We start from the raw sequence: 12,689 nt of genomic DNA, 5'->3' as shown, positions 1-12,689 counted from the left end.
TATTTTATCCAAAAATAAAAAGAAAAATCTCTCTATATATATATGTTAAATTTTCATTGATGTTTAAACTCCCTTTGTGCTTTCAGGACCATGCATGGCTGGGGCTGTTAAATGAGCAGAGAAAGTCAAGTAGTCTTCATTCGATATCACAAGAAGTATTTGAAATTGTGATGGATCGCTTTGAGAAAGAGGCATTTTTTCAAAGTCAAACTTCTGGTAAAGATCCTAACCCATCCATTGATGAAGATGCTGTATGCTCTATATGTATGGACGGTGAGTGCCAGAATAGTAATGTAATCTTGTTCTGTGACATGTGTAATTTAGCAGTGCATCAAGAGTGTTATGGTGTGCCATATATCCCTGAAGGCCAGTGGCTATGTAGACGTTGCCTGCAGTCTCCATCTAGAGCAGTAGACTGTTGCTTATGCCCTAACAAAGGTGGTGCATTTAAGCAGACTGATGACAATCGCTGGGCCCATGTAGTATGCTCCTTATGGATTCCTGAAGTTGGATTCGCTAATACTGTCTTTCTGGAACCAGTTGACAGCATAGAACATATACCTGCAGCACGGTGGAAACTGACATGTTACATCTGTAAACAGCGTGGGACAGGTGCTTGCATTCAGTGTCACAAGACAAACTGTTACACTGCTTTTCATGTAACTTGTGCCCAGCAAGCTGGACTCTTCATGAAAATTGAGCCAGTCCGTGAGCCAAGTGCCACAGGCACTGCTCTGAGTGTCAGAAAAACAGCCTACTGTGATGTCCACACCCCAGCAGATTCTGAGTGTACCCCAATGCTGACATCTGATGAAAATGAAGACAAAACCCTGTCAGCCAAGAAAGCCAAAGCCAAATCACGCATTAAGATGAGGAAAGCTAGGAAGATCTTGGCGGAGAAGCGGAATGCCTTGCCAGTTGTTTCAATCCCTATCATTCCTGAGCAAAGGTGAGTTGGGTTAGAGTAAATATATCATTGTCACCTTGTGACTAAAGTGGCTGTGCATGCATATGTTTTAGTTGCTTACAGCTATACTGGGCCCATTTTCAAAAACTTCATAAATCAGTTTTTTTCTTGTAAATCACCATACAACCTATAGACGATTTCATTTACAAAAACGGTTAAGGGAAATATGGTTTACGAAGTGTGTTGAAAGTGGAGCTGCGTGGTAAAAAGTACATGTAGTAAAAAATGATAAGGACTATTTCCTTTTATATAAAAGTCAGGGTTCGAAATTACCATTGACTTGTCTTGCATGTCTGGCAAAGAAATGGTCTTGTCCTTCTAAATTTATGTGAAGCATGGCAAGTGTCCGGTTGAATATTTTGGCAATGAAAATTTGAACATACGTGAAATTTTGGTGCTTTTATCATTTCCCCAAACTGGTGTTGAGTGGAACTATAGCAGGGCTTTTTATTCATAAGAAAACCACAAATTACTTCAAATCCTCACTTCATCAGAAGGTCACGTTTGTATAAAATTTACTACACTTCCTGTATGAGACTTTCCCTGTTACAAAAATAGATCACCCTGTCCCTGTGACTTTCTCTTGAGCAAAGAGATGCAAGGCGCATGTCGTGACATGAAGTTCACGGGGACAGGAGTGCGACTCTAGGAATGGTAGTCTTTGGCAGTAAAATGAAAAATATTCATTGCTCAAAACAACAAGCCTGCTTAAATTCGTGTTTACCAAGCATTCGACTACTGGACCAATAACCGACCAAGAGATGAAGCTAATCCAACAACGTCAGCTATGCAACAATATTTCAAGGAAGATTGGAAGCGATCTATTGCACCCTGTGTGAAAATTACAGTGACCACAATTAACCCCCCAGGTTAGTTATTAAAAAAGATGCATGTGAAAACATAAAAAAGTACACAGTGCATTTAACCATATATTGGCCAACAGTTCACTGTTCAGAAATTTTATCCTGTGAGTTGCAAAAATTTCCAATAACTATTAGGGATCAACAGGACAATTGTCCTGCTGGCTTTACTTCTAATCTTTATTCTTGACAGTAAACCTGAGATGAAATAACTACTTAGTATCTTTAAGTAAGTACTCCATTAAATGTGAACCCTGTTGCTGTTTTCCTTTCACTCTGACCTGTACAGATACATGTACCAATTACAGAAATGTGCATATTATCTGTATCAGTAGCTAAGACACTAAGTGTAGTAGTGTTAATTCCCAAGAACTCAAAACAATAAATGTAATTTAAAAAAAAAATTGTTCACAGATTTCAACTCTTTTATACATGTGTGGCTGTTGTGGCTTATGTAAGGAAAAGTCACACAGTATTGGTACCTCAGCTTGGGAACTGTGTAGCTGTTGTGGTTTATGTAAGGAAAAGTCACACAGTATTGGTACCTCAGCTTGGGTGGCAAGTTTACAACATAAAATTTTGGAGTCCAGAGTTCTTTACTAATTTATAGAGCATGTATTTCCAATGTGTGTGTGATTAAAATGTTGCCTTTCCTTCACATAAGGCATGGTGAGAAAACAGTTATGGGCAAAAATTGTTACTTCAGACACTCAACCCCATTTTCACACACCTTTTTGTTATTAAGGTGGGGTTTAAACTAGACTTTATTGCATTGAAGAAGTATGGAAATAAACACAGCAGTTCAACACATTTCAAATATTTGTTGAGAACAAATATTATGAAGTGCATAGACATATATGTTGAGCCTGACTTTCCAAAATCTTTTTTTTTTAATCAATGCAAAGTAAAGCTTGCATAAAATTAAATTAGTTAGTTTTACCGATTCATAATACATGCTGATAAAGTCATTATTTGTATCGACAGTATAAATTTGCCAATCTTTAGGTTTGGTTTCCATAAGATGTCATGTACACTGTAATTTCCTGTTCAGTGAAGAACAGAAAAACAGAGAGGAAGTACAATTACTTAAGTGGTAGCTTTGCCAGGCATTCGTGGTATCCCTTTACTTTGATTTTTGGGATTGTTTTTTCGTTAAATGAAATAGGAAGAGAATAATCACGTTTGCATCTTTTCATAAATTTTTTTTTATATATATAAAATCACATGTATGTATTCAGTGGTCCAGAAATTGTCCGTAAACTGTGGGCCTTTTCTTGTGCGTTGAACTACAACTACATGCATGAATATACATGCACTCTGTATTTTGTTCATGTTCATGGACATGTACCTGTGCTGTGCCATGGAAGTGAATCTTCAGCTGTTTATCCTAGAAGCTTGTGCCTTTGGTAAAAAGTGTCTGGATTGCACATGTGGCTTGGATTTTGATCACTGACCGCCCTAGGAGTTAGACTGGCATCCTGAGCCAGTGCCCTGGAGTGCCTGCTCCCTGATTCTTGAGATCAGAGTCCAAGGCAACTCAATACACCAACCTGTACCAGCAGGAGAAGATGGTCCCCAGTGAACAGCAGACAGTTTATAAATACTGTATATCTAACAATAGAATCTGGGTCATCCTCTCTGATTTTGTATTGATATCAACCACATGGTCAGAGAAGATGGAAAAGTCCCTTTGCTCATTTGCCAGGCAGCCCAATAGTTTGGAGTGTTGGCAGCAATCCAGTAAACTAGAGTATCCATGTCAACTGGATATGACCTTGAACTTCAAGGAAACCATGGTGAATATCTGGTGGTTGTAAGCCAAAGCGAGATTCATTGATTCTCAGATATAAAGAAGAAAAAAATTATTAAAGAAAACAGAAGTAAAATGATATCACAATTTAAATAAGAACTTTACCAGATGTTTTCCATTTTATGTAATACTGAGTGTCTGAATGTTGCAGTGAGTAGGATTATTTGCCGAGACAGGACACATTTAAAACTGCATTGTCTTTTGGGTGAAATACATTTTTAAATGTTCCACTTTTATTTTAGATACATAAATGGACATTTCTATGTGCTCATTAGATGATTCTGATGTTTACTTTACAGGATATCAAAGATTGCAGCTCTTGTTAATATTCCTAAGAAGCACCAGTTTTTATCCCGCTTACTGAGTTACTGGACATTAAAGAGACAGTCTCGGAATGGTGTTCCTCTTCTGCGAAGACTTCAGAGTAACCACATGACAAGGAATAAGGAACAGGTTTGTACAATCTTTAATTTGGAAAAATGTAACCAGATTCGTGTTGATGTACATTTGTTTTTTATCTTGGGATATGATTGATATCCAATTAATTTAATACAGATAACAGAAGTAGTTTTAGGAGAAGTACATGAATCTGAACATCTGTGTTAGGTTTTATCTGTTAATATGACACAGCAGAACATCGCTGTTTACTTAGCTTCAGTGTCCAGCTTGGCACACAGTTTCTTTTTCTCACATATCATCTTCATCTAAACGGCTTTATCAAAATATCCGGAGGAAGTAGTACGTGTGTGTTGAACTGATTGAGGATTTCAGTAAATATGTTGCATATATACAGTACATACAGTTTAAGTGGGAATATCACATGTTCACTTCACAAGAGTGAATGTATGTTCTTGGGCTTGTACTAGTAATATTAAATAGATGCAGATAAGAAAAGATTAGGTGAGAAAGGCCTTTAACATTCATAGTAAGTCATAAAAGACATTATAAAAAGAGGAATGACTATATCTTGAGTTGCCATGTGGCAGGACAATTGTTTGGGAACGGAAGCTGGGTCACGTCTGTAAATATACAACGAAAGTTCTCAGCTGGATTGGATATTGCCCTTGGTTAGGAAGTGACTTGCAAATCCAGCCTGAGTTTAGGTATGCGTAGGACTTTCTTAGGAGGATGTATTATGGTGGGCTTGACTTTTCCGCATGATCTGCTTAGTGTTGATACAATCGTCAGCATCCAAAATGTTTAGTCTGTTCTAGTTTGTGTGCTAGAAAGGTGTAAATAATGCCCCTTTCCTTTGCAAACATATTTTCCATGGCTAATACTTGAAAAGTGGCAAAAGTATCGTTACCTGACTATTATTCTCATTGATTACTATGCAAATCATACAAGTCACGTGGTAGTGATGTAGAAGCTATGTTCTCAAACGTATGTTATATAGGTAAATCTACATGTATATGCACCGGAATGTTAAAGTGAAAAAAAAATTGTTTACATAAGACATTATTTTAATTATTTACATTTCAGAAAATTCACTGAGTGTGACCCTGGGCCAGGTTGTTCAGAAGTGTATTAAAAATTCAGCCAGGCTTAAATCTGAATACCAGTCTTGGTTTTATACAAAACTAAAGGCACTTCAGTCCAGATTAAAGTTAATACTAGGCTTAACTGCTGATACACTTTGGAACAACTGTTCCCTGCTTCTTTCATATACATGTATGTGCATTCAGGTAATCATATTTCATGAATGAAAGACTTCGGCAGAATGCACAGAAATATAAATGTACAAAGAACCAATTACAAAATTGTTATTTCCCAGAAAGCTGGACTTTTTTCCTCAGAGGTTAGGTTTGAGATTATCTGTATTTAGTAATTATGGCTGTTTTATGATCAAACTGTTACAGACCAAGAATGACAAGCAGAGTGATGCACTAAGAGCTCAGCTTAAGTACTGGCAGAGACTCCGTCAGGATTTGGAGAAAGCACGCTTGTTAGTCGAGCAGATTCGAAAACGTGAGAAATTAAAGCGAGAACAGGTAAGCTTCATTTGTGATGTGATTTTATAAGCTCTTTGTAATATATTCTGTCAAATAATTCAGAAACAATTTGTTGAGCTACTTGCTTTAGATTTGATTCTCAAGAATCAGTATATTTGCCTTGGTTGATGTTTTATGGAGTTTCAACACAAAATTATATTTAAAAAATTTATGTATATCAGAAAGTTTTTCCCGTGTAAGAAAACTTGAAGAGGACTGTATAGGTGAAAATGGGACTACTGTGTTTCATACATGTATTTTGCTGACTACTTTGGGGCTTCAGTCTTGAAATAAGTCCTGTATGGCTAGTATCAACCTGAGTATGATGTTGTTTGGGACGGCTGTGCTGTGCCAGATATATGTAGGTGATTTCTGTTTTCACTGCTGTGGATTAAATCACGTTGCCCTAACTGTTCCATGTTCACATGACATTTCAGCTATGTTTGATATGAATGGTCTTAGCATTTTAATTTCAACTGTTGCATATACATGTATCAGAAAACTGACCTAGCAGTCTACGAGTATCGTGTGAGACCACAAATATTATACCAATGAAGTGGCATCTATGGATCCAGCTCTTAGTCTCACTGTTTTCAGCTTAGCTGTGCCTTGAGTAGGACAGACAACTAGGCATGGATGTATATGTGCTGCATCAGACTTCTCAGCCACATGGTAGTACAAGAGCTGATTGTTCATGCAAATGAAAAACAATTGAGTTGCCCCAGAAAGGAAATGCCTAGAGAGTCAGCTGTCGCCTTGGCTAATTTCCTGAAATGTCAGTCATCCTATAAATGTTTGTAAGGCGGTGCATTGAATAGTTCACATGGAAAGGAAAACCCCTGAGTTGCTATGGTTGAACTCCTGTCTTGTCTTAATAAAGCTTGTGATTGTTTAATGTGGTCTTCACTTGTATTGCCTTAAAAACTTTGAGCTCAGAAGCTTTTAGAACTTCAATTTGATTAATGTCATCTACGTTATTTAGTCGAAGTAGTGTGGAATTACATGTATCAATATTAAATTGATTTGATATAATGTTTGATTTCTATGGTTAACAATACAAATCAGTGTCTGCCTGGTGTCTGAGGGGGCAACATGCTGCTGAGATCCCCATGTGCGAAATCACAAGATACTGATACACCTACATGTGGTACCTTGTGATGTAGAGATGTCCTTAAGCTTACCCTAGCTTGTCCTGAGTCAGGTCTCCTGGATGATGGTGATTAATGGATATTACCCAGGTCTCATTGGTCAAATGCTAAGCTGAATATTTGACATGTATTTGTTTATCCTGTCATTCAAGCTCTCCCTTCAGACCAAATGATAGCATCTAATGTATGTGCTCCAACAACTTAAACTACACAAAAGGAACTGGTCAGAAGCAGGCAGACCTACAGAGATAGGCAGCTGGGTTGAGGGACCCTTAGTGTACATGTCTAATGGTTGTTTTGGGGTTTCCTTTAGGTTCCTTTTCAACATGCCTGGAGCGCCTGACTGAGATATTAGTAAACTTGGCCAGCTTACTGACCGATTGTATCCTGCTTTATTATGACAAGTCAGTGCGATTATATCCCATGTTAAGATTTCAGAAGCAAAGGCAGTGAATTCATTAAACACACTGAAATGTGATCGCTGGTGCCTGTTTAACCGTTGATGACTTTTTTTTTTTTTTTTTTCTTTCCTCTGGTTGATAACTTTTTTTTTTAATTATCTGCTCTAGAGCTTTAGTCAATGAAAACCAGTTTCTACAAGTGCTTTGGTAGTAAGTTAGAATACTCCATATCAGATGAACTTTAGAGGATGTGCTATAGACCAGTCATGAATGAATCAAGTGTTACAGGAAATTATTATTTTTATAGAGCTTGCTTGTAAAAGAAGCTATGTAAAGCACAGCTTGGCAGTGTCATCGTTCATTTGTGTTGATGTGTGTGATTCTGGGTATTAAAACACACATGTACACTGTACAGTTAGCTGCTCAAGACTGGTACTAGCAGCTGTTTCTTGTATGGCATTCGGTGGCATTGACACAAGTTTTAAGCATACATAAATGGCATATAAGTGCCCTAGTTTCTTGTAGCCCTAACATTATGTTAGACTGCTAAGCTCTCATGCATTGTTAATTATAAATAATTTAAAAAAAAAAAGATTTTGTAAGGATTGGTACAGTGACCAATTTACAGTTGACTTGCCATTGATTTAAAAAAGAAAACAAATCTGATAGTGTACTACTGTTTTCAAATTTGGAAATGTGTTTGGCAGTTGCCTTGACATGAAAAAGAGGTGAGAAACCCTGTTCAAGTGTTCAGGCTGTAAGATTAAGGATGTTAATTGTTTTGGGTGCAAAAAACATCTGTCTTGTGTTTTTCTTTAAGTTCATTTCATATTTTTGTCAGACTTCAACATTTGCTGGATTCAGGATACCTTCTTAAACACAGGCTCATTTGTCCAGGGTGAAATGATTACATCCGTGGAGACCCCCAACAAGAAAACCTAGAGGTTGAGTCATCCACTTGACAAACTTAATGGGGTGCTGTTAAAACATACTTAATGATGGAAGTTGTTAATGTTTGTTGCCGAGGCAGCTTAGCTTTGTGACCTACCCTCAGCATAATGAGATCTAAAAAGAGAACCTGTCTTGGGAATTCGGACGTGGTGTTTAGTTGTGAGTCCAGAATACAAATCACAGTATTTTGAGACTGTAAGCTATTGAAGTAAAACTGTTGAAACTATGTTTTGGCTTTACAATACATGTTGGACGACTTTACATTGGCCTCTGTCACATTGAATCATAATGGTGGAAGCCATTTAGGAGCAACTGGATCCTTCCTGCTGGAATGGCGCAGGGATTGTGATAACGACAGATTCTCCTTCTCCTCTTGCCCACCTCTAACCGCTCTGGTCCTCTTCCTGTTATTGTGGAGTTCAGTTGGTACAGGAGTTTGGCTTTGACAGCTTGACATGTCCTCTTGCCAGACAATAGATCAGTTGTTTGCCCTTGGTCTGTGGGAGTGAAAGTCGCCCCCTTGTTTTCTTTCAGATAAAGAAAACTTCAGAATGCAGAAAACTGTCGACATGTCTTGTTTTGTTATTGCTTATGTAAGTCAAGGTTGAGTCATTGTGTTGTATATCCTGAGGTTGTTAGCAAACAACAGTTGCCACTAAGTTTTCTGTAACATTGGGTTTTGAAGGCTTGTAAAAGACTTTTTTCCTATTTTTCCTATCACCCTTTAAACTTAGGAATGGTGTTGCAAATGCATTTTGTAGAATGTGCTGAAAAACAAAACCCAAACCTCTTCACCAGGCATTAGTTTAGTGCTTCTAATCTTTGCAGTACAGTATATGTAGAAGACCAATTATCTTGTTACATATGTTTGGAAATCTTAATAAAGATTAAGGAAATCAAGATCAATATCCATTAGATAGATTCACCATTTAAATGTAATGGAGTGTCTAATGTGGGTCCCAGTAAATATTCCACATGGTGTATATCCCTAAGCTTAGTAGTGTAAAGGATTTCAGATTTGTGGTTTGACGTAGACTAAAAGGTGTCCACTACATGATTACTACATGTAGCTTAGATATAATATTAGATTTGACCTTCACAAGGCCTTAAAACCTGTATTTGTAGTAGGTTTTTGACCATATTTAATTAAGCTGCCTTCTGGTATGGTATAACTTCACATGCATTACATGAGTCTTTATGTGCCACCAGCATTGCAAGAAATAGGAAACATGAGACATGAAATATTTATATAATGTGTTTATGTGGAAACCCAGACATTACAATTAATGTAAATTTCATTTTCTCCACCTTGGTCTGCTGCCAGCAGATGTTTGTCTTCTTTACCCAGTGTTGGTCTGTGTGATATAAAGAGCTGTTCCAGACCAGCCATCTGTGAATATTTATACTCAAGAGTACACAACAAGTTGAATAGTACAAGATGACTTCGGGGGTTTGGAAAGACGCTGTGTGGGAGCTGGGGCATGGTGGTTGGACCTGCAACTCTGAATCCTCCATCGCGAATGTGGAAAGTTATGTAATGTAATACCAATGGTCTCCAAACAAGGACATTCTGCTTAGTTAACTGACCAATTACTTAATGCCATAATGGTATTTTATGTTCTCTATACAAGTGAAGAATATTGTTTTTCATCATAGATCAGTTTAACCTTCATTAGTGTCACTTTGTTCCTAAAATTTACGTGAGCGGATGTTCAATACTCCTGCTAGATTAATGACTGGCTGCTGTGATAGTTAACTGTATTGCTGATGCTTTTCAGACCTGAATCACCCACATATCCACCTTGCATATTTCTGAAGTGCCTTCCTTTCTATCCAAGAAAGCATTCTGTGGCCTGTAAAAGTGCTTGGTCAGCTCCTCTGTGGCACCTTGACCCTAAACTCAACCTACTTCATGCTAAAGGTCAAGGGTTACACAGCAAGAGACATTAATCACTAAAATGGGCCTGCTGCATGTATAGGGCACTGCATGGTGTAGTACATGGTAGTTAACCTAGCCAGTATTTTCCTATGTGGAGAAAATAATGGCACTCCTTTTGTTCAGTTGTGAAATGTATTGAGACAGTAGTGGCTATACTTTTCTGTTAGCATTCACTTCCATAAAATGTAGATAATTCAAGTGGCTACTGAACTATTATTTGAAGAAACTGGCAGTTATGATTGTGAATAACAAGTTATCATCCAGCTGAAATAGTGTCATCCAGTTTCACAGACCTAACACATGGTCTCTACCATAGGAAAGACGTTTCCACATGCCTACATTCATACACTTGCCATGTCAGTGCATCCTTCAGCCAGTCTCATTCTTCTTGTAATTCTCAGTACAAAGCCATTTATCACCTATACCTGTTACCAAGTACCTTATCACCCTGGGGAATAGCATTGACCTTGCTCACTGCCAACCTCTCCAGTGTTGATCAGCACAGGTGAAAGATCAAATTGCATGTTTCTTAGTTGAACCTGTCCTTAATGTGCTTAGACTATTAAGTGTGGTGAAAGATGGATTTTGCAAATAAGATTGCATTATTTTTATGTCATGATAGGATAGGTCAATCAGGTACATGTGCAGGAAGAAGTGCCTGTAGTGTGGGAGAGAGAAGTTACCAGTAATAGACATCTCTGCATATTTATTAAGTAAAATGCATGTAATGTGTGTTGTGTGAATAAACCAAACTTTGATCTGTCTTTTAGATGATACCAGTTTGTAGGAAAAGCTAAAGAGGTTCAGTAAAGTTTAAAGTTTTGTTGTAAAGTGAAATGCAAATGGACAGGGTGAACCATGAAAATGTCTGGTAATTATTAGAACAACAGTCTCATTCATCAGACCTGGCAACCTTAAAGCTGCAGCAAGCACTGGGTTTTTGGTAAAGTAATTACTTTGGACTAGCTTCCTTTGATGTTGACTTTGCCAACTACTATTTGGTGCCTAGCAAGTGCTGTATATTATCTAATAAATCTGTGGGTCTTTATCATGTATGAAAACACCTGACCATGGAAACACTTCCTAAAAAGTGACATTGTGTTTATTTAGTCTATTGTTGTTTAAATGATGGAACAGAATAACTCTTATATCATGGTTAGAACAGACAATTTAGTGTAAAGACATAATATCATTGGATTTTCCGCTTGAGTTGCCACTACATGTACTCTGAATCTGAACTTAAGAACTGTAAATAAGCTGTTTGCTACTTGCATACAGTGCTTAGTTGTGGCTCCACACACTGATTGCATCAGACCATGTGTTATACTGAGGGAAGGGAGTACTAAGCTTACAGATATATTTTTCCAAATAACCTAATGTTGCATGGTAAGATTTTACACCAACACTTAGGTGGCCATGCAATGGATAAAACAAGTAAAGTTTTGAGGACCATAAAATGTACGTGCATATAGAGGGTTATTCTAAGTACATGCATTCCAAAAGTTGTTTGGCGACTTGCCACAACATTTACAGCTGTTTCGTTAGTGAAAACAGATATAGCATTACATTCTGCCAACTAAGCTTATTTCACTGGCCTTCAGTTTCTTTAATTTTTTTTTTTTAATTCTGTAAGCGACTTAATTTGCGGTTGAGGCTGTGATAACATCTATTGGAATCGTCTAAGATGAAAACGTGGTGTGTGCTAACCCAAATGTAGTGTCTTTAAGACATATAGGACAAATTAGAATGTGTACTCTCTCCTAGACTTGTACACTTTGATCAGTGTTTCATGTATTTATAATTCTCAGAGAAAAGTTCACTTTAGAACAACACTACATGTACATGTAGCAAGAATATGCTAAACTACATGTATATAATAATTGTTAGAATAAAGATAGCTAAATCTGTGACAAGGTGGCATTTCAGTGATAGATGAATTCCTGTTCACATTTTTCATATTTTTTTTTCTTCATGTATGCATGGATTTATGCGTGTTATATGGTATCGTCGTCAGTTCCACTTTAAGTGTAGAAGGTTGATTTTTGGTGTACAGCTAGGGTACAGAAGTGTGGTGCTTTTAGTACCCCCCTAGAATTCAAAGAATGCAGTAGCTATATATCTGACTGTGTGATTACTACAGTAGGTTGCTTACTGTGAGTGACGTACAATCTTAGGCAAGACTATCTAGGTTGCTCCTCTACTGACCTGCTAATCTGTGAAACAGCTGTCTGAATCCATCTCTCCTGACATGATAAATGGATTTTGATTGCAGTTTTATTAATATCCCTGGCAAGTAAGAATGTGTTTGAATGATGGAACTAGATGATGGACCTTTCAAAAGTTGCCAAGGTGTAAATCTTCTGATGCCTACCACCTGCTTGGCTGAGGTTTCATGGATAATTTCTGCCTGCTCCTTAATATAGCTTTATACACGTAAATCAATTATTTCCAGATATTACTCTAGGTCTCATCACATAGTGATGCAAAAGATTCAGGGGACTCTGATCTTTTTGGTTTGATTGCTATGGACAGATAATTGATGAGATTTGCCGATTTAATGTCTGGCTTACCTTGTATTTGTCTTTTTACAACTTAGATGCACAGTCTTTCAGCATATTCTAA

The 12,689-nt window shown here is 37.4% G+C and overlaps 2 protein-coding genes across 6 annotated transcripts in view; one reads left to right on the top strand and one right to left on the bottom strand.

Moving 5' to 3' along the window:
- The window catches only part of LOC135470161 (emerin homolog 1-like), a 238,355-nt gene that overhangs the window by 164,203 nt on the left and 61,463 nt on the right, over positions 1-12,689 (bottom strand). The window lies entirely within an intron of this gene.
- The window catches only part of LOC135471943 (peregrin-like), a 28,495-nt gene that overhangs the window by 1,649 nt on the left and 14,157 nt on the right, over positions 1-12,689 (top strand). For all 4 annotated transcript variants that reach the window (XM_064751396.1, XM_064751397.1, XM_064751395.1 and 1 more), the window contains exons 3-5: positions 87-949; positions 3,937-4,090; positions 5,497-5,628. In XM_064751396.1, the coding sequence (XP_064607466.1) occupies positions 87-949; positions 3,937-4,090; positions 5,497-5,628 (1,149 nt within the window). The remainder of the gene's footprint in view (positions 1-86; positions 950-3,936; positions 4,091-5,496; positions 5,629-12,689) is intronic.

Source organism: Liolophura sinensis, chromosome 7 (assembly GCF_032854445.1).
Source record: "Liolophura sinensis isolate JHLJ2023 chromosome 7, CUHK_Ljap_v2, whole genome shotgun sequence".
In the NCBI taxonomy this organism is placed as follows: domain Eukaryota; kingdom Metazoa; phylum Mollusca; class Polyplacophora; order Chitonida; family Chitonidae; genus Liolophura; species Liolophura sinensis.
Note: the sequence above shows the minus strand (reverse complement) of the source record. Positions and strands in the feature narration are given on the sequence as shown.